This window comes from Triturus cristatus, chromosome 2_2 (assembly GCF_964204655.1).
Source record: "Triturus cristatus chromosome 2_2, aTriCri1.1, whole genome shotgun sequence".
Classification (NCBI taxonomy): Eukaryota; Metazoa; Chordata; class Amphibia; order Caudata; family Salamandridae; genus Triturus; species Triturus cristatus.
In genome coordinates this window covers 1251330412-1251358231 of record NC_140582.1, presented here as the reverse complement: position 1 = coordinate 1251358231, position 27820 = coordinate 1251330412, and the positions used below count along the sequence as shown (strand labels likewise).

Sequence of the window (27820 nt, the reverse complement as noted above, 5' to 3'; positions counted from 1 at the left end):
ACTCGGACGGCACTCTCTTGGGATGTGATTGCAGGCACAGGTAACTAATATGGTTTATTTTACAGGCTGTGTTAATCTTGTCCTTATGGAAACTGATGCTAATTCGATTATGTCTTTTTGCGCACATCCCCTCTATTTTCCTCCTTTCTTCAGGTTGGTGCACCCAGTTAATGATGCATATTCTACCTAAATATCAAGTGGAGACTGTTCTTTGGGTTATTCACCTCATTTCTCGATCGGTTCTTTTTTGGACACGTTCAAGTTTTAGTCTCTGAACACTGTGGTAGTTTACAAAGGGAACATCAATTTTCCATCATTATAATTATTTGTATGTACAGATGTATTGGTTTGACATTTAAGGATTCATGTATATATTCTATGGTTTTCTTGTACTGAGGAAGTCTTTTAATAAGATTAAACACAAGATGGCTATAGAGGTGAAACTACGAAATGAATGAGTATCAACACCCACGAAGAATAGGACTGATGGACCTTTGACGTTCAAGGATTTCTGTTGAACAATCCAGTGTGCGCCACAAAGGGCTTAGATTACGGATGTCATCCAGTGTGTTATAGAAAGAGCTTAGGTTATGGATACATCCAGTGAGTGAAAGAGCTTCGGTTACAGATACTACCCTGCGAGTCTCACTGACCAGGTTAATAATATCATCCAGTCTGCATTAAAGACAGCGGCCAGGTGCAAGAGACCACTGAGTGCCCGTTACAGATGTGGTCTTATAGAGATCGGGATTAGGTTAAGCAACCCTAGCAGGCTGTCCATGAAGCTTCATAGTACTGTGGTCAAACAGACGTCCCAACAGCCATCCCGCAGGATCTTAGCCAACCTAAAGACAGCCACCAGCTGTATTTCGAGGGACCTGCATCATTGACTTTATTCAAGCAAAGCTAGCGTAAGAGGAGACGACGAGCTGACATCCAAGAGTCATCATGAGAGCCACCAGAGTAAAAATGCTTCAACTTCCTAGAAAAATGGACTCAAACAGAATGTGATATGGATATTCAATATCTTCCAACATAAAACCTTAAAGTACACAAAATTCCACTTAAGTATCGCAGGTAAAAACACCCTTTCAGAGTACCTTGCTTAGACTGCACCTGACCATAAATAAATGCTTCTGTTCGAGGTCACCCCGTAGAAAGCACACTGATGCAACTTGCGCTCCATCCCAGCAAGCTGCAAAGAGTATGTCAGCACGTAATCAAAAGTGAGCCACTCCAAGTGGATGCAGTGGTATTGGCAACAGAAGGTGTACCTGCACAGCAAATCCTGCTAAGAGGGCCACGATACTGGAACACCAAATCCATGGCTTACTGGCATTAAGGTTGGGGTACAGACATAATCGGAACAGTTATTTAGGTCACACAATTAAAGGAAAAAAACTAGGTTGAATGAGTGTTCTTTATATGAAGCCATTTTTGTCTACCAGGATCTCTTACAAATGAATGTAATAAAAAGCTGTTTTCAAATTACATAATATAAGTTCACTTCAAGGAGCATCATGATTAGAATGCAAAAGCTAAAGGTGACAGAATGTTTAATGATAGCTAAGGAACCAGAACCCTGGCTCGTGACCTCCCATGAATTCACAAACTACATCAGTGCTTTATCTGTAGATTTTGTTAGAGTTATCAGTAACCATTTTTTGTCTTTTTATTTGCCTTTTATCTGTTGCGTTTATTCCAACAGTGTCAAGAAACCTCCGATATTCTTTACAGCAAAAATATAACCAGACAATAATATACTGAATGTTCACCTTAAACAGTGTTTCATTGTGCTCATTCTCTGATATTTGGGGTGGAGGGCATATCTGCTGCAAATCAAGGTAAAAGTCTTAACTCCAGTTCAGAACATGTCTTCAAGACTTGGCCTGTGACTTTTTGGCCTATGCACAAACTTAGTTCTCAATATCTGTGATAAGGAGAATATGCTATTTTTTTGCCTCTTATATTTTTATTAATGTTACTCCTGACATACACCGTTCACATTAAGACGTGGCAGTATAAATGTGTTGCGGATGTTGAGAATTTAATAGACATTTCACATCATCTTTGATGCCAACGAGAATTATGCCAGGTCGGGAAGTGTTTGCAGGTGAACATTCTGTAATCATTTCGAGCTCTATCCAGCCACCCCATAAGAGAAGTCTCTTCAAGCATGGTGGAACTCTAATCTTCGACCAGCACCTTAAACAATATATTCTCAACAGTGGGTGGGACGAGTTGATTAGGATGCTGGACCAGGGACTCCCTAGGACACAGTGTAACGAGTTGACCCTTTGAGAGTTTTACTGGATTAGAATGGAGTAAAACAGTACTACAAAGACAAAGTCTTTACATTACCTGTTATCTCATTAGATGAAATACAGGAACTTCCATCAGACAAATACCACCCAATGCCTAAGGGTCCCCTGTCCATTGTTTCAGATTGTCTGTTTCCTATTAAGATCCCAGTAATCACTCAAATGGTAACGAGGAGACATTCCTCAACAGTCAAGGGTAAAAACAATCCCCTCACTGAATTCACCGGCTCCAGCTTGCTAGAGACCAATTTCTGGGACCCCACTCCATCTTTTAGCAGAGATGCTCTCGAGTGGAAACTAGACAACTTAGCATTTTGAGATGCTTGTTTTGCAAGGGAACTTCCAATCTGGGCCTCACCCAGGATGCAGTATGAAGTGGACCTTGCTTGATGTGACCACAGCTGCTGGAGACTGCGGAAGAGGGACTTGAGGCACTGTGCAAACTGCTTAATCTCTCAGCTACTTTCAATGTCACTGACCACGACACCTTACAAGACGTGTTGTCCACAGAATTGGGATAATTGGGGCAGGTAAGCCTGGTTTCAATCGGCATAAGACCAGGGCATTCAGGTTGCAAAGATGCGGGGTTGTGAATAGCTGAGGGGTCACTTGCTGTATTCCTCAGGCTTTGCCCCTTCCCCATCTTCTATAAAATCTGTACATGAAACTACGACATGGTCTTTTGATGGCATAGAGTAAGTTTTCACATCTATGCAGGTGACAAGGAGGTGTTTGCCCCTTAGGAAATGAATAGGCGGATGCAGGTGATATCTGACTGGCTTAAAACAACATTCAAATTGAGTTCCTCATATAATCTTCAAAATATAAGGTGAGAAAAACTGGAAAACACTTATTGCATGTGGAGATTACGGGAAGTCAAAATAAAATCTGTCATACTCGGCAGTGCCTCTGGGTGTAACAATTGGTAATCATCAAACCTTGGAGATGACGTAACCTCATGGAGAAAGTGAGTTATATTTCCATCAAGGCAAGGTCTTTGTTGCCTGAAGTCTATGGGGATACGGTCTGGTTTTTTGTCCTATCCTATTCACTGGCTGTTGGGAGCTGGAATTTTGTTGCAGTCGTCGCCCCAATTTTTGCTCTATTTGTGAATTCTAGATGCTGGTGTTCAACTCTGGCAGTGCACTGAGGCCTGCTAACCAGACCCCAGTGCTCTTTCCTCTACAACAAGTAAAGCTTAACTGTAACCCAACTGGCATGGACTTTAGCACCCCTATAAGTCTCTAGTAAATGGTACCGCTATTATCTAGGGCATAGGCATTAAAGAGGGTCCCCTAAGGGCTGAGGCATGTCATTTGCACCCTAAGCTATCTGTCTATATATCTTCCACATTGACAACAAAAACAGCAAAGCACAGAAGTCTTATTTGATTAACATCGATATACAAGTGTAAAAAAGTTGGATTAGCATGTTAAATGCAAATTTTATAGATGGGCACACAGGGTGGATTTACAAAGCTTTATTTTTAGTAGTTTGCAGTTTTTTGGGGGAATAGAGTTACCTTTTGCAAGGAATTAACTATCAATGGTAAGTGGTTGAAAAGAAAAATTGCCCCCTATATAGTGCTATTTTTGAAGTAAAAGTTACATCAGTTTAGGGGAAGTGAGTACATTTCAGTTGAGAAGCAGGTCTCCATATTTTGTTTAGGCTATGAGGAAACTAATTAAGTGATTTGTACTATGTGGTGTATGGAAAGTTCTATTTGACTGCCCTGTGCAGGTACAGAGTGTAGAACAATTGCAATGTTAGATGGACTGCAGGACGGAGGCTGTATGTCATAGTTCCCTCATGTGCCTCAGCAGCCTTCTCAGGTATGGCTAAAAAAAATCTCTCCCCCCCCCCCCCCCCCCCCCCCGAAGTCAGGGTGAACCCTTCCACGGTCTTCTTCAAGATAGAAATAAAAGGGCTCCTGATGAAGACATTTTTGCCTCAGTCTGGCTTCTCCATTTTATTCTTAGGCCATAGCCGTTCATTTGTGGCCCAGCTGCCTGGCTCCAGAGAATGTTGGACATTATAAGTCTGTGAATTCTTCGTTTTGTTGATTTTGTTATGTTTGCTTTTACCCTGTTGTTCACACCTCCTCCGGCAGGATTGCTAATGATATAGCACATTAAAAGCCAGCGGCTTCAAAGCCCCTGCTGCCTTTGAAATGCAACCCCAGTTTCCACTAGACCTGGGAGAGGGCACCCCCTGGCGTGAGGCCCATTTGGCACCAGGACAGGTGGGAAATTAGCTATGCTAGGAGGTGTGTACTACCAGGCCAGTCATACCCCCATGGAGGGCTGCTCCACAAAAGTAGGATTTCACCATCTCGATTTTGGTGGTATCAGTAACTCATGGACAGGGTTATGTCCACTTCTCACAGAAAGTGATCATATGGGGGGGGTGCAGCAGCCTTGATTAGGATGATTTGAAAGTTATGGATTCTGTTCTAAACTCTTTACAGACATCCGTTATTTTTTTTTATAGAAAGGTAAAGATGGGCGGCCTTACGTAGGGGATAATTCAAATGGAGGCGCATATGTTCTGTTGGCACATACTGGGGAACAATGTGGATCATGTCGCAGGGTTAGCTGCGGACAAGAGGCCCTGCAATGGGCTGTCAAGTGTGTTGTCAAGGTCTCTTTTCTGGATTAAGAATCTGTTAGCGTAACAGGCAGAGAGCAGGGTGCTAGTGTGGCCACATACAAGCAGAGTCAGGTGAACAAACTGGACATGATCGGACAGATGAATGTCTAAGCTACTCAGATGAGTACATTATTTGTAGACATAATTGTTCAGAAAGCACCCGGATGTTGGTTTTGAGTGTGCCAAACGACAGAGGCCTTCAGTTCAGTTTACTTCATTCGGCAGAAGCCATTAAAGTAAAAAATAACAATACACATCATGGCGTTATTTAAAATACAAGAGCTTCAAGCCCATAAGTAACAGGTTTAAGCTTAAATAATCATTAAATTGATAATAAGCCTCTTCATAACTTACACTGGTTGGTAAGAAAATAGGCCCAATAAAATTAGCTAATCCTACCAAATAGGTCTCCAATATGAAAAGGTCTTTACAAGCGAGCCATTTAACATGTATAAAACGATACAAAGTGATCCATGCTATTAAAAAACTGTTTCATTATGGTACAAGAAAGGCCTAAAATGTTAATTAAAATTGCACAATAAGACTCCGCTATAAAAGGTCTTGTCGAACGTACCATTTATCTTTTGTGGAGCGATATGAAGTGACGTGTCTTAAAACTCTATTCCGTTGTGGTACAAAAGGATTGTGCAGTCAATATTTAACAAGCATTTGCAATGCAACAGGTCTCGCATTTACGAGAGTTTGAGCTTATGGCAATGTAAATGACAATGCCTTTTATTTATGTGTTGTTTTTATAACAGATAAATGAAAAAGGCACTCATTTACAATGCCATTAGCTTAAACCCTCACAAATGCGGGATCTATTGCATTGCAAATGCATTCATGCTATACATTTTTTTAAAACTATTAGGTGAGAGCGTGTCCTTTCTGCAACAGCAGACAGGACAAAGCTCTTTGAGAAAATAGTGCTCGGAGGCTGTAATTAAAATCTACCGAGTAACAACTCTCGCAAAGGGGTGTCGCCATGGGAGGTTACAAAATGAGGCAAGGAGATACTAAGGAGGGACTACTAAGTCTTTTGACCAATGAACAGCCACAGTTTACAGTGGACAATGACGCAAGCCAATGAAAAATATGGGCGGAGCTTCAGGTCCCTACCTGAACACAGCATGCCTCGCAGAGCAGCGCATGCGCTGCCCCGGGTCTACCTAAAAATGACTGCACATGCAAACACTAAATCATCACGCAGTTAATTGTGTGTCCCGTTCATCAATTGTGCCTCTGTCAGTAGGACAGATATTGGCAATAAAAGAAAGTGCTCTATGAGAGAGACACAAGTCTTGACACTTTTTGTTATTATATATTGATTTGTATTGCGCACTAATCACTCAAGTGGGTATCTAGGCGCTTACTAAACTAAACAGACATGGTGTGCCTTGGTCTAGTGGCTTCCCATACCTTACCTTTTATCCAAAAGAGCTTGCCTTACTGTAACCACTTTATCACTTCACCCTTGAAGCATAACCGCTACACACGGAACACAACAAAATCTGGATGGCTGACTGAGAAACTCTTACTGGTGTGAGAAAGTGCCATCTTTCTTGCATGGTATGCCCCCACTTTTTGCTAAATTGCTGAATGTACTTTGACTGAGTGTACCCTGGACTCCTGCCAATCAAAACCCAGGGCCTATGTTCCTTCCTTAAAACACACAAACTCCAAATTGGCAAACCCTGGCCACATGTCAGCCCCTAGTAAATGGTACCCTAGGTACCCAGGGCCTTGTGACCAGGTAAGGCCTCTAAGGGCTGCAGCACTCATTGTGCCACCCTCAGAGGCCCTGTACCCTTACACACACACACTGCCCTTGCAGGCTGAGTGTCTGGGTGCAGGACAAAACAAAGAGTCGACATGGCACACATCACTGTGTACCATGCCCATCACCTACACTGTCAAGGCATATGTCAGCCACCCCTCTAGCTGGGTGCATTACGCCTATGGTGTGGGCACAGGAGCAGGAGCCCTGTGCCTCTACAGTACCCGGGTCCATTCCTGGGCACTGTAAGTGCAGTGCTGTCACTTAAGAATACATGGTGCTGAGAGCTCGTCAAACACGAGCTCCACAGCACCATAATGGCAACACTAAAGACTGGGAAGTTTGGTATCAAACTTCTCAGCACATTAAACCCACACTGATGCCAGTGTGAGATTTAATGTACCAAGCACCCCAGAGGGCATCTTAGAGATGCCCCCTTACAACTAACCTACAATCCACGTCTGCTCTGAGGCTGCCCAGACTGCCACACAGCAGACACGTTGCTGGACCCCTAGGTGGGAGAGCCCCTGCTCTCCCGGGCCTGCAACAATGCACATCCTGGGTGAGGTGATAGATCTCCTCCCCCAGGATGAGCAAAGGGAAGCTTCAAAGGCCTGCCGCCTCTATGAGTTTCCCCAGGCCACTGCAACCCCCCACTCTGGCGGGAAGCTTGGCCGGAAACCCCATACATGGACAGGGGATGTGCCAGCCTGCCCACCCCACCCCTCAGGTGGGGGAGGCGAGGTGAAGCACATCTCCGGGCTCTCGCCATCTTGAAGATGGGAGGCCCTAACCTATCAGGATTAGGCTACTGCCCCCCTCCCACAGGAGAGGGGCAGGATAGGGGGTGTACCCACCCCAGGACAAGGACCCATTGGTCACTGACCTTCACCTATCTGTAACACCCCTAAATCGAGTATTTAGGGGCACCCTGAACCTTCCTTCCCCAGATCCCAGATTCAAAACTACAAGAAGAGCGAGAAGAACAAAGACCTGCCTTGCAGCTGCTAAAAAGAGGAGGACACCAACTGCTTTGGCCCCAGCCCTACCGGCCTGTCGACCCTCGAACCTGCTCCTGCTCCAGCGCGGCATCTCTTGTGGCCAGCAACCTCAGAAACCCCGGAGGACCTGGCTACCTTTTACTCTGATTGTCTGGGACTCCCATGAGTAGAGGCTCTACTCAGAACCTACCTTGCACCCCTGGCAGCAGCCCGGAACCGCGATCCCAGCCCACTCTGCACCCGCCAAGCCTGGCCGGTGCCGGAGTGAACTAAACCCACGAGGACGACCCCACGGCGACTGTGACCCCGAGTCCGGCACCCAAGGACCCCCCTCGACCATCCTGGAGAAGCCTGCAGCCTCAGAACAGAGTGCCACCCCAACCGCGATCAACAGAGGGTAAGATTTCCTGACACCAAAAGGCAGCCCTGCACCCGGCGCCCCACGGCCCTCTGTGCCCAATCCCGGGGTACCTACCTATCCTCCAACTACCCAACTTACCTCTCGAAGTGGTGGTGGCACCTGAAGAGTCCTCGTCCCCGAGCCTGCAGTCTTTTTCCAAACCGGAGATTTCCCATAGAAATCAATTGAGCGCCCGACGGCTCAAAAGCACCCTGCACCCAGCCGCCCGAGTGGCCCTGGCAGTGAAAACTCTACTTTAACCTACTTCCCCACTTGCCCTGAGTAAGTGACCAGGAGCCCAGCTCCCACAGCCACGTGGCTTGCCCGATAGCAGCCACCAACCAAGGCCCCCCTATCCCTCGTAGGATAACATTGGGCCTAACTCTCTCTGCACCCGGCCGTCCTGAAACCGCTGAGGTGAACTAACTGTACCTACCTGACACTGGGGGACCCCTGAGTCTATGCCCAGAACTTCAACTCTGCCAGTCGAGTACTTACCCTTAAACCGCTAACTTCATTTTCCTCATAGGGTAACATTGACTGGCTTTTTCTTGAAAATTCTTCTGAGTGTGGACTTTTCAAATCTTCAAATAATCACCAAAAATCAGCCGAGTGACAAACGAATTTACTCACCTGCTCTTAGGTGAGCTCCCAGTGCTGGATCTTGGTGCCCAGCACTGACTCTGAAAAGTACACACAACTATACTTACCTTTAACTCATTTTTCTTCCATAGGAAACCATGGACTGCTTTTCTGTGAAATTTCTTCTAAGTGTTGATTTCTGCAATTTCTAAATATTCATCAAAAATCGTATAACATCTGAAAACGTAATTACTTACCTGTTTTGGATAAATGTCCCAGTACTGAGTCTAGACAACCAGTACTGGATTACAAAAGTAACGATAACCTACTGTACCTGTAACCTACATTTCCTTCCATAGGCAATCATTGATTGTTTGCTCTGAAATATTTTCTAAGTGCTCACTTTTGAAATAGCTAAATATTAGTTAAAAATCATTACAGTACCAAAGTCGACTTTCAACAGCTGATTCTGAGAACTGACCCAGGACTGGATTTAGGATCCAAGCCTGGAATTACAAAAGTAATCTAAAAAGTAACCTGTTGCATATAATTTGAATTTATCATTGAGCTCAATGTATTGTGTTTAGAAATAGAGTTGCCTACTGCAACTATTTGTAACTGTTTACTAAAAAGTCTATTGCATATACAAAAGTATTTTTATGAAACATCTCCTGTCGAGAAAGTATATTTTAATTCCAAGTGTTGGTTCTAAAACAAAACAAGCATATATTTTTTTATATACAAACCATTGGCCTAGAGTCCAGTTATTGAGTGTGTGGAACTATTTGCTGACTGAGTGTGTACAATAAATGCTTTACACGTCCTCTGATACCGCCATACTGCTCGACCAGGCTACCACTTTGGAGAGTAAGGTTATATCTAACTTTAACCTCTGTTAAACCCTTGGGGTCTGTGGACTCTGTACACCCTGTACCTATTAAGGAACAGTATATACAGAGCCACTTTCTCACACCCTTCACGACTTTAACTGCTGGTGGTTCCTTGCCCCCCTACAACTTCGTCTTTACCTGCCCTGAAGCATCTGGGTGCAGAGGTGATGGTAGTGTTGCTACCTTTGCCCGCTACACTAAAGTAAGTGCGCCTAGAAACAGGCTGCAGAGGGGGACTTGAGGACAAGTCTGGGAGCTCCCAATGGGGGGGCTCAGTTGGTGAGGCCCCTGGGAGCATGAAAGCACAGTTGGTTATTGGAAACTGGGGCTATGGTGCTCGGGTGCCAAGGTTTTAGGTCGACTGGGCTTGTGTTACAGGCACTCACGGTTGTCCGTCTTTGCCGGTTGATGGTACAAAAACATGACAGCTGGACCACTGTCGAAGTGGGTGTCCGCAGTGTTGACGTCCCTTGATGGCAGCTCGGTCTTGGAGTCCTTGAAGTCTGGACAGGACTCAAACAGGCTTTGGTTGCTTCATGAGTTCTGGTACTCTGGATATTGATGGTGTGCGGCTCCAATTGGTCCTGGCGTCTTCTCCTCTTTTTTGGGGGGGGACAGATCTGACCTGGAGCACGAAGACCTCTTCCTGGGCACCTGCTGTGTCGGGTGAAACCGGACAGCGGCAGAACAGTGCTCCAGACTCTGCTGTTTGGTGGCTGCAAGGGAGTAGCTCTTCTACTCCAAGGGATATTGCTGGCAATTTGCGGGGTTCTTGGCAGATGCATCATGGAACAGTATATACAGAGCCACTCTCTCACAACTGGCCATACCAGTCTGAAGTGACCAGGTTGTAAAGGTACCCAAACCCCGACTGCACTCCAGGGCTATAATGTCAGTGCAGCGCTATACTGATATCTTTAACATGGCATAGCCCCTCCATGGGAAGCACCCCCCAATTGATACGAGAAATCGACAAAAGAGGCTTTCTACCAGAATACTGTGGGTAGAAAATTGTATTGCAAAAATATTGTGGCCTACACGGAGTACAAAAACATTATGAACGCAAATATGTATTAGTAACTACATTTAATTTTTTTGTTCAAGAAATACCTACAGACCTTCCTCTTCTCCGTACATCTATCAGTCCCCCGACCCTTCTTCTCCTGCCAACCAATCTAGCAACCAACCTTTTGTGTACGAAGTGCTTGGAGCACCTGAGCTAAAGTCCCCCTACCTGTTTGTGTAAAATTATTTGAAAAAGCGTCACACAGAGGGTCAAAAGGTACTGAGCTAGCTGTGCATTCCACCCTCGCACACACCTCTAAACGTGCATGAACCACCTCAGCTGTTACTCCACGCCCAGCCCAACACATGTGAAACATAGCACCTTGCAGGTCTTATCCGAGGAAGGTGAGGGGTTCGCCGGTCTCCTTGTTCCATGCCGAGGGTCTACTCATGGTCACTGGTTCCCCATCTCCTGCCCTCGAACCTACAGGTCCCCTGCTCTACAACCCACACTTTGGCTTTCTGCTCTGGAGTAGGCACTCTGTGTCCAAGTGCTGGAACCCAGCCTTCGTGTCTCTGCCCTGCAGCATGCACCCTGTATCTAGGCGCTGGAACCCACACTCCGGATTTCCGCCCTGCAGCACGCACCCAGTATCTAGGCGCTAGAGATGCCTGTGGGGAGGACATGCTTGCAGTGGTGTGAGGGGGCCCCAGCATTTACTTCCCCCAAAAGTGCGAGAGGAATCGAGGGCAGGAATGAAACTGATCCAAAGAGGGCGGCTCGAGGAGCCGGGTGCGTTTACAGGAAGATTCAGTTCCGAACATGGCTGCATCACCCCGCGTGCACTGCAGTGTGAGGGGGTAGCTCCCCTCACACTGCATCACCTGCCGGAAGCTCCTAGGGCGCCCGGCACAATGAGGCTGCAGTAGCGCCTGCACCCGCTCTCATCGCTGTCCTGGATTCCCTCCCTGACCCTTTTAGTGTCACTTCCTGAACGGCTCGCAATGCATCCATTCTCCTCCCTCAGCCTTGCACAGAGGCAGCCCTGGATAAGACCTGCCCTTGACCCTGCACCCCACGCTTCTCTGCCAAGTCGCATCCTGTGACCCCCGAGCCGCCCCCTCGGCAGGCTTGGGCCACGGAGATCGTGATCCCCCGGACTCTGCATCTCATCTACGCAGGGTGCAAAGGAGAGCCGTGGTTGTAAGGCAGAGGCAGACTGAAATGTCACCCCCGCCCCCACTAGTGCACGCAGAGCTGGGGAAGGCTGCTGGAACAACGGGCTGCAAGCCTCAGATCAACAGCCCTACAACTACCGAAAACGGCACGTACACCTCCTGGATGTGCATCATTTACTCAACTTATTCAGACACCCCCCTGCCCTCCAGGGGCAGGGTCGCAGCTCCATGCATTGAGCCCAGTTCTCCGCTGAGCTCGGCCGCCGCTCTCTCCCTCCGCACCGGGGATCCGGGAGCTGAGGGCGGAGGGGCTGCCAGGGTGCGGAAGTGACACGCGACACGTCTGTGAGGGGCGAGCAGGCCCCGCTAGTCTGTCTTCCATGCTGACGGCCCCAGGTCCCATTATCTGCCAGTGTTTCTTCCTTGTCTACGGAGCAGGAGTTTTTGAGGCAGGCAGGCAGCCCGTCACCCGCCCTCCTGTAAGGTACAGATCAGCTCCAAGGGACGCGATGCATTTGTATTTACACTGAGCCTGCGCCATGACGTAGTTGCTCGGCTTTTTCTGCTGAGCCACTTGGACGGCCTCGCCTGCCAAAAGGTTTCTTGTCTTTATGGGGCCATGTGTTTGGCCCCATAAAGATAAGAAACCTTTTGCGACCAACGCAAAGCAGGCGAGGCCATCCAAATGGGACGGCTCGAAAAGCCAGGCGAAAACTTCACCGGCACCTCTTTCCCAATGGCTGGCCACCGTTTACCATAAACGGTGACGCCGGCCAATGGGAAAGAGGGGCGGGGCTTAATGCCCCTTACTGAAAATACCCTGTCAACACGGAATCCCACCAGCGAGACTGCGCATGCGAGCAGCCTTACGCTAGCGAGACCTAAAAATGTAAAGACCAACTTAAAGAACACATTGTTCAGATGAATATTTCTTCATAGCGTTTCCTGATCATCAGGGCTATCCTGATGTAGTAGTTTAAGACCGCATGGCAGGTCTCCAATGTGGACAGTGTCTGCAAACATTCCAGTGCCAATTTATGTTGTCGGACATTTGATTTGAGCAGTACAGGAACCAGAAGAGCAGAGCGCAGACTGAGATTAATGAGCAAAACTATATAAAGAGACTTGTGTTTTGTTATGCAACATTGTTCAACAACATGGGGGTAAATCATGCCATCAAACATTTTACAGAAGGAAAGCCGCCTTATAACGGACAATGTTCAACTTGAAATGAGTGAGATACGATCGGGTAGCTCGATCAACCAGCCAGGACAATTATGGTTCAAGAGAAGTACTGGTTGCCACCATTAAATAATTCATGGCTGTTTGCATCTCCTGGGTATTCGCGAATCCCTCTTTCCTACAATACTTAAGATTAAATATTTACAATTAAGTTTGCTTTTGCAGATTAATATATGCTTCCGCCAGACCTAATTTTCCAAAAGATTTCTCAAAATATGCAAACTAGGGGATTCGATTTGCACCGTCTAAGGCTAAGAAGTCAGCCGTGCAACGTCTAATGAAAGCAGCCTTCAGTTTCGCCCAACACTTGAGCCTTAATAAAAGCAGGACTGACCCAGTTCGGACCTCTATATATGGTGGGACTAATTCTTCCTGGGAAATAAAAGTCGGAGTATTTTTCAGTACTGCCAGACATCTAAGGGCAAAACCATATTCTATCTGCTGCAGGGTTCCAGCATTACAGCACCCCCAAAGACCTGCTCCGTATAACCATACTGAGTGGCTTCTGCCTTTGTATACATTCATCCTCTCTGATAGGTCTGTGCTTTAACCGCGCTGAGGCTCCTGCCTTCGTATAAATTCATCCTCTTTGATAGGTCTGTGCTTCAACCGTGCTGAGAGGCTTCTGGCTTTGTATACATTCATCCTCTCTGATAGGTCCTCAACCGTGCGGAGAGGCTTCTGCCTTTGTATACATTCATCCTCTCTGATAAGTCTGTGCTTCAAACGCGCTGAGGCTTCTGCCTTTCCATAAATTCACCCTCTCTGATAGGTCTGTGCTTTAACAACACTGAGAGGCTTCTGCCTTTGCATAAATTCACCCTCTCTGATAGGTCTGTGCTTTAACCGCGCTGAGGCTTCTGCCTTTGTATAAATTCACCCTCTCTGATAGGTCTGTGCTTTAACCGCGCTGATGCTTCTACGTTCCTATAAATTCATCCTATCTTATAGGTCTGTGCTTTAACCATGCTAAGATGCTTCTGCCTTTGTATACATTCATCCTCTCTGATAGGTCTGTGCTTTAACCGTGCTGAGAGGCTTCTACGTTCGTATAAATTCATTCTGTCTTATAGGTCTGCGCTTTAACCGCGCTAAGAGGCTTCTGCCTTTGTAGAAATTCATCCTCTCTCCGATAGGTCTGTGCTTTAACCGCACTGAGTGGCTTGTGCCTTTGTATAAATTCATCCTTTCTGATAGGTCTGTGCTGCAACTTCTATGCAAATCTAAAATGGCCTCCGTGTTCCTCCCAAGTTCACACTCGCTTACATTTAGGAGTGCTTTCCAAGAGATGCGCTAAAGAGGATTCCTAAATACTTAAAAGACTTTACTTTCGCCACAGAGGTACCCCCAAGTCCCCCATTGACAGGGACTTTGTTTTTGTGTTTGGGTGGCCACAGGTCATAATATATGCATTGGAACAATTTACTTTTAAATCTAGGTCTTGCATGCAATACTAGGAGTCCAATAGCACCTGTAAGCTGTCTGGGGCGCGTGACATTACTGCGCCACCCATGTACAACAAAATGGGTATATGTTGGTTCCCCATCCAGGGCACATCCATGTCTCTATTAGGTGTTTACTAATCCGAATTATATAGAGAATAAAAAGAAAAGGGGCTTTGATGACAGACTGCAGTGGTACGCCATTTTGTAACCTGCATTTAATCATGGAAAAACTCACGATGCTTGTAGTCCGAAAAGGTCTATGCCAGTTCCACTCTGTTCACCTCCAATGCCAAGGAGCTCATTTCTGTTCTACAAATGGAGTATACACCGCTGATATGAAAACAGGGGCCAATGTCGCATCTTACCTCTTGTGCGCGGACGGCCAAGTCTTCACTCGATTCTCCATCTTGTTTGGACATGGTTGGCAGCCATCTGTTAAAGAAGGAAAAGACAAACATTCACACCACCATCACAATGAAGGAGCCGTAGATTCAGAACCAAACAATCCACGTAACGCTTTGTAGTAAAGGTCTCCCTTCCATTCAAGCCAGGCCTTCTGAGTATTAAAGAGGGTTACGGGTTTCCATGGGCTGCTGAAAAGGCAACTAAGCGTGAAGGTGGCTTTTTTCAAGTTCAGATCACTCTCTTTGCTGATGTCAATGCTGCGAGCTGCCCAGATCTACCCTTTTCTCTGCACAAACGTGTTAAAAGGAGGTGGATTCTATGGCTTTACAAGCACTCTGTAAAGCGTTTTTAAATATATGTGCACACGCAGACTCATATGGAGCACAAGCCTGACATGCATTTAAAATGCCGGAGAGAGGCAGGTGAAGGATAAGAGGCAGAAAGAGCGGGCACAGTGATTGATGGGTTTCACTCTCTTTTCTCCAGAAATCCCATTCCGGTTAGAGAGTGAATACTTAGGTGAGGACGTCCCTCATCTTGTGTAGATCTGAAAACAGTCAAGGTCTGAGATGCCTTTTATCTCAGAGAGGGTCAGGGCTTCCAATGCCACGAGTGTGGGCTGCCCAGCAGACTACATACAGAGGTCCGGCGCTTCATGGTCAGTGTTATCAAGAATGAATGAAAATCAGATGAAAAGTGGGAGCAGTGGAACCGGACAGAAAATATCAAGAAGATAAAGCTCAAGAGCTAAGTGACCCCAAAAAACAAGCACATCAATGACAAAAGGTGGGGCATAAACAAGACTGCATATTCTGAGTAACAGTTGAACAAGGAGGCTCAGGCTAGCTTGGTTGAAAGTTTTTCAGCAATTCTCAATAAATAAGGGGGGGCGTTTTAACCTTGTGACGCAACAAGAGGCGGGCTAAACAAGAGGGAAAGAGGGTGCAGAAGACTGTAAGGAGCTCTGAGACAAAGTCGCATGCTTGATGACGTTACCCAGACGCAGAGGAACGGGCAGCATGCAGCGCAAACTGTATCTGCACCACAGGCTGCCCTGAAAACAATCATATGGAAGGAGACTACAGTACAGCACAGGACGCAGATGAGAAACACGAAAGAATTGCACCACTGCACTGGCCTACAAGAGACAACATTCTTTTATAGCAGCACACGCGTCATTGTATAACACCATGGACACAACATCCCCAGACAGATCCTAAACCAGGCCCTTGCTCCTGAAATAAACGACCTCCCAAAGCACATCTTATACCTGTCAAAAGCGGATTTAGGAAAGCGCCTCATCATTGGTCAACCGTACTGCTGTCAGTCTGCTTTCAAGGTCAATCCCTTAATGACGGTACTTCCATCGCCCTGCTTACAAGATCCATCCCTGGATGACAGTACTTCTATCACCCTGCTTACACGATCCATCCCTGGATGACAGTACTTCTATCACCCTGCTTACAAGGTCCACCACGGGATAAGAGCATTTCTATCACCCTGCTTACAAGGTCCATCACTGGACGACAGTACTTCTATTACCCTGCTTACAAGGTCAATCCCAAGATGAAAGTACTATCACCCTGCTTACAAAGTACACCACTGGATGACAGTACTTCTATTACCCTGCTTACAAGGTACACCACTGGATGACAGTACTTCTATCACCCTGCTTACAAGATCCATCCTTGAATGACGGTACTTCACTCGCCCAGCTCCCATCACTGGATGTCAATACTGCTACCACCCTGCTTACAAGGCTCATCACTGGATGACAGTACTTCTATCACCCTGCTTACAAACTACACCACTGGATGACAGTACTTCTATCACCCTGCTTACAAGGCTCACCCCTAGATGATAGTACTTCTATTACCCTGCTTACAAGGTCCACCACGGGATAAGAGCATTTCTATCACCCTGCTTACAAGGTTCATCACTGGATGACAGTACTTCTATAACCCTGCTTACAAGGTCAATCCCAAGATGAAAGTACTATCACCCTGCTTACAAAGTACACCACTGGATGACAGTACTTCTATTACCCTGCTTACAAGGTACACCACTGGATGACAGTACTTCTATCACCCTGCTTACAAGATCCATCCTTGAATGACGGTACTTCACTCGCCCAGCTCCCATCACTGGATGTCAATACTTCTACCACCCTGCTTACAAGGCTCATCACTGGATGACAGTACTTCTATCACCCTGCTTACAAACTACACCACTGGATGACAGCACTTCTATTACCCTGCTTACAAGGTACACCACTGGATGACAGTACTTCTATCACCCTGCTTACAAGATCCATCCCTGAATGACGGTACTTCAATCGCCCTGCTCCCATCACTGGATGTCAATACTGCTATCACCCTGCTTCCAACACCCAATCTGGATTACAAGACTTCAATAGATGACAGTACTTCTATCACCCTGCTTATGAGGCTCATATGACCGACTATACTAATGTCAGCCTGCTTAGAGGGCTCACCATTGGCTGAGCATGCTGTTCAAGGGTTCTTTATTGGCCGAGACAGCTAATGTTAGCCTGCTTAAAGGGCTCATTTCCCAACTTCCCCGGCCCCATGATAGTGAGAGATAGTTAGTACCTTACTTGATAAACTGTGAAGGGCACAAACAGGGTCCAAAGCAGCTCTGTGAGGAAGGAGGAATCGGCCAAACTCTGAGGATAAAAAGAGAGCGTGTAGTGAAAAGGATGAACAGATGCTACTGAGAAACTGCACAAAACACAGAGAGAAGACAGTTGCACATAATGCAGAGGAGGAAAAAGAGAAGAACCAACAAACCGGTGCAAGGTAAACAGAGGACTGAGAAAAAGAGGAAGGAGAACAGGATACGGACCAAGTAAAGAACTCCTTACACGAGTGCACTGAAGAAGTAACAAGTAAAGGCAGACAATGCAAAAGACGAGAGCCAAGGAAAGTAAGATTACCAGATGACCCATGTCACCAAAGATTCAATGCTCTAGGCCAGAGTTTGTTTTATTACAAATTACAGTTTTCAGTTGTGGTGGTTTCATTGCACCTCTCGGAATTCAGTAGCCGACTAAACAAAAGAAGAGCACAGGCCCTGCATGCCTGGCCAAACGGATTCATTTCATAATCTGACGGAAAAGGTTAACGGCCTCAGAATGATCCGTGGAGGGGGAGGTTACAGGAAGCATGCACAAAACACGCCAGGGCACAGGCGGGCAGTGCCGTTAACTCTCAGCGACTACATGTCTAGCTCCATATTACGTCACACATCTGTTTGCAAACACGACGCACCCTCTTCTTCCTTTATGTAGACCTGTCACTAAGCAGCATCCTGCCCGTTAGCACTTCAGCATTCACTTCATGAAACTCTGCCGGTATATAGTGCACCCCCCGCCCCCCCCCCCCCAAGCATACGGGCCTGACAGCGGTCGGTACCCTCTCACTTTATCCCACACCCACCTATAAAGCAGGACGCCTCATTCTCTCACCTTAGTTGATCATTTATGTGCATCTACCTGTAAGCAGCATGCAGCCTTCTATTCACCTCAGTCTTCACTTTACACATTCACACTCAGGCAGCATACCCTTCCTCTCGCCTCATTCTTCATATCACGCACACTTGTCTGTGGGCACCCCCCCCAACTCTACGCATACCCAAGTAGCACGCCACCTACTAAGCTTCATGAGAACCTGCCTAGAAGCATCATGCCTCCTCACAACTCCGTCTTCGGCTAACAGAGCTGCGGACTCTCCCCCCAGCACCTTCAGACCCTCACCGGGGTCCCCTGATTGATTCTACGCTTCACAAAACACCTTTCAGACACCATTTGCTTCATGCACACCAGCTAGTCGATCCTTCATCTTCCTAGAAAATATTTTCCTCTCAATTTTGACTTCATCCAATAAGCAAATGTATCTCATCTGTTAAGAGAATTTCACATGATTATTGTAGGAGGCTGGCTCGGTATAGACTATACCAAAGTGAGGTCTAGTGTGCACAGAGTCCAGTGGATCCACAAAGGCTTACAGCGGTTACAGTAGATGATACTTTACTCTCTATATGTGGTAGTGTGGGCGAGCAGTAAGGCTTTATCAGGGGTAGCATTAAACATTTATTGTACACACTCAGGCAAGAAATGACGTCACACCCTCAAAGACGGAACTCTGACCAATTGTTTTGCATAAAAATATTTCAGTTGTATTTCTATTTTTAGAACCAAGCAGGACTTGGCGCGGGCAAGGATGAGCGCAATGAAATGCAGGTCCCATGCTCAGAAACAGTTGAAATTACTCTTCATTTACTTTGTAATTACTTTTTAGATTACTTTTTCTACTCCGTGTGATCGGCCTAGATATCACACTGGGACATTTCCTGCATAAAAGGTAAGTCAGTTTTTCTTGATACAGTTTCTTAGGCTCCCATACGATTTCCAACTCCACACTTGGAACTTTTTCACAGAAAAGCAGTCAATGCAGTCCTATGGGAGTAAATCAGGTTATTGGTTTTGAGGTAAGTACTCGGTCTTGGGAGCTGGATTTCTGGGGTTAGAACCAGGGGTCCCCCAAGGTCAAGGATGCACTCAAAGAACGCCCTCAGCAGCACTAGGGCGGCCAGGTGTGGAGTGCGGAGGCCCATTGTTATCCAATGGGGGATAGAGGGCCTCCGGTTGGTGGCTGCTCACAAGCACACCACTTGGATGTGGGAGAAAAGCTCCTAGGGTTTAGCTCAAGGCAAAGGGGGATCCAAGATAGCACACAAGGTGCACCAACAGCAGCACTGGGGCAGTCGGGTGCAGGATCGACGTCGGGGAGCCCTATTGGTTTCAATGGAGAAGATCCGGTCAGAGCAAACACTGCAGGCTCGGCCACGGAGCTCTTCTGTAGGTGATCACCGGTTGGAGAGAAGGAGAGATGCTATCGGTTGGGCCACCCAATGCAGTGGGGCATTGGGTGCAGGGTGTCTTTTGGCGTCGGGTTCTCCTTACCGGCTCCGGTTTGGGGGGAATTCCTCCAGATAGGGGCTGCAGGCATCGTCGGGCAACTTGAGGTAGGTCAGGAATCACCAGATTCCAGGTCAGGATCGCTGGGGAGACCACCTCATTGTGTTGGGCCATTCGAACTCGGGCTGTGGGTTTGGATACAGGGTGGTGCAGACTTGCGGATTTGGCTGGAGCAAGAGTCTGTTGGTGAGCAAATCCGGTGCTGACGGGAGACACAGTGTTGCTAGAGAAGGCAGGGCTTGTCCTCTGGCTTCTGGGGGGGCTGCTGGCTGCAGGACTTATCGGGATTTCGCTGGAGCAGGTCAAGTTTGGGACAGGGCGGTACAGCTGGGGCCAAGTCAATTGGTGTCCTCTTCTTCCTTCAGCATGGCTCTTTGGTCCTTCATCTTTCTGAGGCAAGGTTCGGGGTTGCCCCTAAATACTAAATTTAGGGGCATTTTGGGTAGGTACAGGTTGGGTACACCCCCTATTATGCCACCCTCCAGTGGGAGGGGGGCATAAGCCTCACTCTGGTTGGCTGGGAACCCTGATCTCCAAGATGGCAGGGACAGAGTTGTGTTTCGCCTTGCCTCCCCCACCTGAGGGGTGGGTTTCGCAAAGTTGGATACACCTTTCCTTCTATCTTGGTTTCCCCGCTGATTCTCCCACCCAAAGTGGGGATCAGAACCGGTGGGGGCCAGTTGCTGGCAGCAGCAAATGGCTGGGCCAGCTCACAAAGGCGGCAAGCCTTTCAACCTTCCTCTTCATGGACCCTGCCCATCCTGGGGGAGGAGGTTTGACACCTCTGCCCAGGATGTGCTTTGTTTCGGGACCAGGGGTCCAGAAACATGTCTAGGGGTGGCAGCTGGCGAGCAGCCAGACAGCCAGGGCACTAGAGTTAGGTCGTTTTTCAGGGGGCATTTCTAAGATGCCATCTGAGTGCATTTTGCATTAAATCCTACAATGGCATCAGTGTGGATTTAGTAAGCTGAGAAGTTTGATATCAAACTACCCAGTTTTCAGTAAAGCCATTATGGTGCTGTGGAGTTCGTTATGAAACTCCCAGACCATATACTCTTTATGGTTTTACTGCACTTACCATGTCTAAGAATGGACTTACACACTGTATGGTTACAAGGCTCATGCACCTGTACCCTCACCAGTGGCACAGTGAACCCAGCTAGAGGGGCGGCAGACCTATGCCATAGGCAGTGGGTTGTAGGCATGGCACATGTGTCATGTCGACTCTTCACTTTGTTCTGCACCAAAACACGCAGCTTGCAATGGCCTCTAAAGGTGGCACAATAGTTGCTTCAGTCCTTAGAGGCCTTCCCTGGTCACAGGGCCCTTGGTACCTTTTACAAGGGACTTGCATGTGGCCAGAGAATTTCCAATTGGGTGTGCAACAGTACAGTTTTAGGGAAAGAACATAGCCTCTGGGTACCTAGTTGGCAGGAACCCAGGGCACACTTAGTCAAAGAGCATCAACATCAGGCAAAAAGTGGGGGCAATCATGCAAAAATGGACACTTTCCTACAATTCGCAATACCTGAAACATGCCACAGTCCGATGCAATTCATCTGTCCCTCCATTCTATGCCTCATCACTGCTGCTATTTAAAGGTGTCGCTTTCAAGTCTGCTTCCAATCAAGGCAACCTCACTGCACCCGTCCTGGCCCAGCCACGGCGTTCCTATAAACAAAGCCTGCCCATCTCCCTTCAATCTCTAGCAACACACTTATCAAGTAGCCACCCTTTTTTTGCACTACAGAGCACACTCACGGCAGCTACAAAGGGTCTCTGGACGTGCATTGCTACCGGCTGAACGTCATCCTGGATAGAGAACGGCCAGGAGCTAGAAGAAAAAAAAAAGAGAAAACCCTCATGAACAACAATTGTGATACAACGTAATGTTAACCACTGTTTGATTTCCTGAGTTAAGGTCCTAGGACAGCTAAACAACCTTCAGTAAGAGCTCTGCAAAGAACCCAGAACCCTGGCAAAAAAAGTGTGCAGCAAGTGGCAATGAAGCACATGGAGAAGGCAAATGAAACACTCAGAACAATAACCGGAGAACAATAACTACTCATATCTGCGGCGAAATGAGAACATTTGCAGATCACAGCAGAGAAAAATCACTAAGTACTACAGAGCAAAGGAAGTCTATCATGCACACATTGGCGACAAGGACTCAAAACAAAACCATGCAGCCTTAATCATAAAAATATTGACCCTTTGATACCATGGAGCTCATACTGTAGGTTCAAAGAAGCAGCGTTCACAAACTGGGACCCTACGGTAGAGGGCCACTACTTCCAAAGACAGCATGACTCGAAAGCTCTGGCTGCACTCTCAGGCATGCTGCTGTACGCAAGACGGGCAGTGCACAGAACGCATTGCGCAAATTTGAGGTAGCATTGTTGCACCTGTTACTCAGAGGCTTCGCCAAGATCACACATCTCTACTCACCTGAACTTGAGCAGTCCAACCCTGCCATTGGTGGCTCCCTCCTCAGGGAAGAGGAGCAGTGGGAGACTACCCTCTTGAGACACATACTGTTTCAAGTGCTCCAGCAGCTCAGCTCGGCTCCAGGCAGTGCCCAGCTCCATGAAACCCCGGGCCCAGCACAAAAAGCCAGGCACTCCATTCAGCATGGGCTGGAAAGAGAAACAATACAGGTTGGAAAACATGGCAGGTTAAGAGGCAGCCCAAGAAAAACGTCCAAACACCTGCAAGCAAAGAAAGACTGCTTCTTCACACCAAGGTGCAGAAGAAACACAGAAGCAGCACAGGAGTCATTTCATTACAGCAGCAGTACCGGTTACTACTCACCACTTCAAATCACCTCAATATCACTCACTTCAACAAATTCTGCACTTCACTGCTGGTCCTCTGTGCAGCATCTTTCCTTGTCTTCGATTGTGAGGCAGTGCTGAAAGTGATGGCTCGAGAGGACTTCTACAAAGGTGCAGTAACCTGTTCAAATTGGAGTCTCGGCATAGGGTACATAGTTCTTGTTGAGCATGGCCCACAGTTTCTTTGGGGTGGAGTTTAAAACACTAGCTGAGTATAAAGCACTACAGCGGTGCACAGATTATGGGGACGCAGATCTAAAAACAATGCTACTATATTGTGGGTGTGTGTTCTTGATAGTGGAACAATTATAGTTGCTTTCCAATAAAATAATAACTCCATTGATACGCTTGACCTCTGAGGGCAGGTCAGTTATAGATGTGGATTCCAACTCCTTGATGGATCTCGCTCTGGATACTTGAGATGCCGGCCTAACCACCACTCTACGTCCCTTTCAGACGGGGCTAATTCTCTTGGCATCAGCAATGTTTGGATGCTAAGGAACCCGGATGCCCTAGATTTTACTTTTTACTCCTATATCCATAAATAACTTGAGATTAGATTATTTTTCCATACCAGCGGGAGACCTGGGTGGGGTGGCTTGGGCCAGAGAATTTCCCTGATCTCTTTCAGAACATTTAGCACTGGAAAGGACATTGGTGCGTCCTTCTGTACGGGTAGAGAGGAGAAATGGAGGCTCAATGCTTGGTGGTTACTAAATGAAAAATCACAGACCTTAATAGGGATTGTATTGTTGGCCATTTGGAGCTAAACTCAAATCCAGAGACGACATGTAGAATACTAAGGTAGGTCCTGAAAGTGGTTATGAGAGTTCGAATCATCTAACATCTTTCGGGCTCGAAAAAAAATAGTGAAAGACAAACCACTTAGAACAACAAACAGCCCACCACGAACAGATGCATCTACGATTTCTGGAGGAGGAAACAATGCCAGCTAGACACTCCTAGGGCAGACCTGAAAAAAGGGTACTAGATGCAGAGGAGGAGACCTGGTCTGCCTCGCAGCACAGACTTTATGAACATGGAGTTAAAAGAGAGAAACTGCTATATTGGCTTGCCAATGAAGATGTGAAGGATAATTTCATAACTAAAGTTTGCAGACTTTGGGGGTGAATTTTGATATACATCACAGGAGACTGCGTATGCATTTGCAGCCTATTATGAATCATTATACAGATCTCTAGACCATCAGGGGTAGTTGAACGCCAACACTTAACGGTGAAAGATTTGCTGATTCAAAAATGTCCCTCTTCTGACAGAACAGAGTTGGATCGTTGATTCTCAGAGGAACAGGTGAGAGAGGCCATGCAGAGGATGCCCACCGGAAAGACTTAGCTTGATTCTGTGCCTACTGTCCATGTTCAATGAAGCGCTGCAGGCCAAGAAGACCTGTGAGGAGCTTCCATTGCAGTCATTCCTAAGCCAGATAAACCACCTACAGTCTGGGGCTCGTGCAGACCGATTTAATTAATTGTAGAGGCCAAAACAGAGGCCAAAGCCGAGGCAAAGAGATTGGTCAAGGGAGTGTGCTCCCTTAATAACAAGGACCAAAATGGGTTCATGCTCAGAGGGGGAAGCAGACACGCCATCTGCGGGTGCTGCTGGCCCCATTGGCAGCCCCAGAGGACTCAGCAGCTCTAGCACGGATGGACTTTGAGAAGCCTACACTGCGTCTTCCGTCTGCAAGTGCTGCTGGCCCCTTCGGCAGCCCCCGAGGACTCAGCAGCTTCAGCACCGATGGACTTTGAGAAGCCTACACTGCGTCTTTCATCTGCTGGTGCTGCTGGCCCCTTCGGCAGCCCCCGAGGACTCTGCAGCTCTAGCACGGATGGACTTTGAGAAGCCTACACTGCGTCTTCCGTCTGCTGGTGCTGCTGGCCCCTTCGGCAGCCCCCGAGGACTCAGCAGCTCTAGCACGGATGGACTTTGAGAAGCCTACACTGCGTCTTCCGTCTGCTGGTGCTGCTGGCCCCTTCGGCAGCCCCCGGGGACTCAGCAGCTCCAGCACCGATGGACTTTGAGAAGCCTACACTGCGTCTTCCGTCTGCGGGTGCTGCTGGCCCCTTCGGCAGCCCCCGAGGACTCAGCAGCTTCAGCACCGATGGACTTTGAGAAGCCTACACTGCGTCTTTCATCTGCTGGTGCTGCTGGCCCCTTCGGCAGCCCCCGAGGACTCAGCAGCTCCAGCACCGATGGACTTTGATTTGGTCGAGTGGACAGTCCTCGACCAAGCGTTGGAGAATATGAATTTTGGGCCCGATTTTAGCATAAATGTACTATATGATGGTTCCCCTTGGGCTAGGGTACGAGTAAACGGCAAACATGTCAAGGCCATTTCAGATAGCACAAGGGAACCGACAGGGTTGCCCCGTCAATTACTTGCCCTGACCATGGAGCCACTGGTGTAGTGGATTAGGCTTGATATCCAGGTGTGGGGCATCCATTGGCACAGAGTCCTTGGGGACCGCATCTCCGATACATGGATGATGTAGCATTAATCATGCATAAGCTGTACCTTACATCCCTGACACTGAAGCACATTGTGAAGGTCTGTTGTGAGGGTCAAGTGGGAAAAGCCGATGGTGGCCCGTTCGTTAGTTGGTGATCTGGGAAGGGGGCTTCCAAATTTACCAAATATTAAGGCATGACGGGGACGTTTTTGCTATCATAGTTGACAATTTCTAGAGACCAGCAGGATTGTTGGGACCTGAAAGCCCCGCCACCCCGTTACCCGAAAATTAGAGAGGCAATGTGTGCAAGCTCATACTAAATACGAGAGGGAGGGGAAGCTAGGTTTAAAATGATAGCCCCCCTCAAATATTATAAACATTACAAAATTACCCCACACACTCCCCCCCATTGGTTTTCTAATATTCAGACATTATTGAATAACTACATATGGGAAGGAGGTCCTCTCAGAGTGGCCCACAGGGACAGCATCCAATCGACGTTTGACAGTGGGCTAAGAACAGTAGTGATGAAGCTGTACTATTGGGCTTCACAGTTTATTTCCATTAATGACTGGCTCTATGGGGCAAGAGACGACCCAGTAATCCGATCAGAAATTGACTTGCTTGGCAAGGAATTGCCTAAAAAAACATGCAGGTATCTGCACAGCATGGTGGAAACATTTTGATACAATTAGGCCAGGAGCAGCCGGGATCGGACTGGTCTCAGTCCAGGAGGTTGAGCCCATGTAATAGAATTTCAGACCACTGCATGCAGTAACGTGAATAACTGGAAATATAGATCGCTGAGGTGCGATTACCGCCCGTGGCGGCTGCTGGGTAACGGTGGCAGTGGGGTGGGGATAGAAAATAATTTTTTTAAAAAGATTACTTACCTGCTGGTCTTCGCCTCTCCTCCTTCATCCCTCTGTTCCTGGTTCCCAGCCGCACACAGGCTCCCAGACTCCCCTAAGCCAATCTGGACATTGCTGTCACCAGCATAACAGCAGTGATGGCACACGGGGGTGGACAGAAGATCTGCTGCCCTGTTCTGGAGGGATGCGAGAGCGTAGGTCGCTTACTGAGAAGCCCATCAGTTTCTTTGGTTCCATCTGGACAGGATCAGCGATTGTTGTGATCTGCCTTTTATTATTAAGCAAAAACCAAAGGAAATGATGGACGGAGTGTTGAACGTTGCAAGCACTCACCCCCAGTCAACTCATCTGCCTCTTATTATTACCTTTTCAAGTATGTGCAGCTGTACTTGTGCTCCTTTCAAAGAACTCATGCGGTCAAACCTGAAATTGAGTTTCAATGCCAGCATGGCTTCTTGAGTTCTAAACAGGAAGAAAAGGGGCAAATACTAATGGCGGAAAATATGATAACATGTTTTTGTAAAACACACGTTCACACAGAAGGGTATCTTGGCACTGGACAACATATGTTTATTGTTACCCAACTCAATGGTCCTCATTTTATCGACCTCAGATTGGTGAAAGGCTCATTGGACCTGCCAGCATTTTAACCTGTGACCAGAAGGGCGAACGCAGGCCGCTCCAGTGGATGTATTAGTCCATTGCAAGGCTGAAACAATATGCAATAGAAAAGACTTCTGAAGAACCAGAAACAGCACTGACAAAGTAAACGTTGAGACCTCAATTGTAATTAATCAACTACAACTTTTCAGAAAGAAGGAAAGGCATTTAAGAGCTTCAGCAGTGTCGCCCTCATCCTGATGGAACGCCGTTGGCTCCCCTTGTCGGCCCGTACCATCTTTAAAACCAGCTGCATCATTTACAAAACCTTCAACACCAGCTCCTTCGCTTATCTTACAGACAAGTTCACCATCTCTGGTGGTTCTCTACACACCCTCCGTAGGACACAATCAGACTCAGGAGTAAAAATGAAAAAACGAGACAAAAGGACTATTTCATCTACGCCACAGGGTCTGGCACAACATAACTGTATCCATCAGGACCGCCCCAACGCTGCTCCACTTTAGGAAAGAGTCAAAGACTCTCCTCTTTAAAGAGCATTATATAAATGCATTAACAGACCAGCCACCTCTCCATACAGTCGTTAACTTAAAGCTGGTCTTTGACCATGTGCAGTGCTCTGCTGCCTTCTGTCCCTCGGAACCTTACCCAGGTTCTGAGGGAAACAGGGTTCCCCCATTGTATCTATACACAATTTCTGACCAGGCTCGCACTGTAGAAATACCAAATTCAAACATATATTTAAAAGGGATTTCATAATGGATTAAGTAGGACCAGGAGGTGGACTACAACAAGACTTGCTATGCATGGACCAGATCGGAGGATTGTCTTATCAGCTGAGAGGCCTCAAAACTCAAGTAAAGAAGCATTAAAAAGCAATAATTCTCTTGGCTTTGACTTGACAGCTCCAACAAAGAGTCATCTCTACCGAAAGGGTGTCATGGTAACAGGAAACATATCTGGGATAAGGTGCTGAGGTAGAAGGGATATATGGGTTTTTTGAGGCACTGTGGTGTTTACACTGTCAACCTTAACCCTGAAGAAAACATTGCTTATGTAAGGGACACATTGCTGAAGCGGCTTCAGAGGGACGAAATGCTGCTGATGGCTGCGTTTGGATTCGGATGCAT

General features: G+C 47.2%; 1 protein-coding gene across 10 annotated transcripts in view; it reads right to left on the bottom strand.

The window, feature by feature from the left end:
* Positions 1–27820, bottom strand: part of AUP1 (AUP1 lipid droplet regulating VLDL assembly factor) — a 154793-nt gene that overhangs the window by 42949 nt on the left and 84024 nt on the right. For all 10 annotated transcript variants that reach the window (XR_014978265.1, XR_014978266.1, XM_085642966.1 and 7 more), the window contains 4 exons: positions 22344–22531; positions 21657–21729; positions 17509–17582; positions 14857–14923 (listed from right to left, as the gene is read on the bottom strand). Coding sequence is in view for 8 of the 10 variants with exons in the window: in XM_085642966.1 (XP_085499092.1) it covers positions 14857–14923; positions 17509–17582; positions 21657–21729; positions 22344–22531 (402 nt within the window). In the remaining 2 variants the exon portion in view is untranslated. The remainder of the gene's footprint in view (positions 1–14856; positions 14924–17508; positions 17583–21656; positions 21730–22343; positions 22532–27820) is intronic.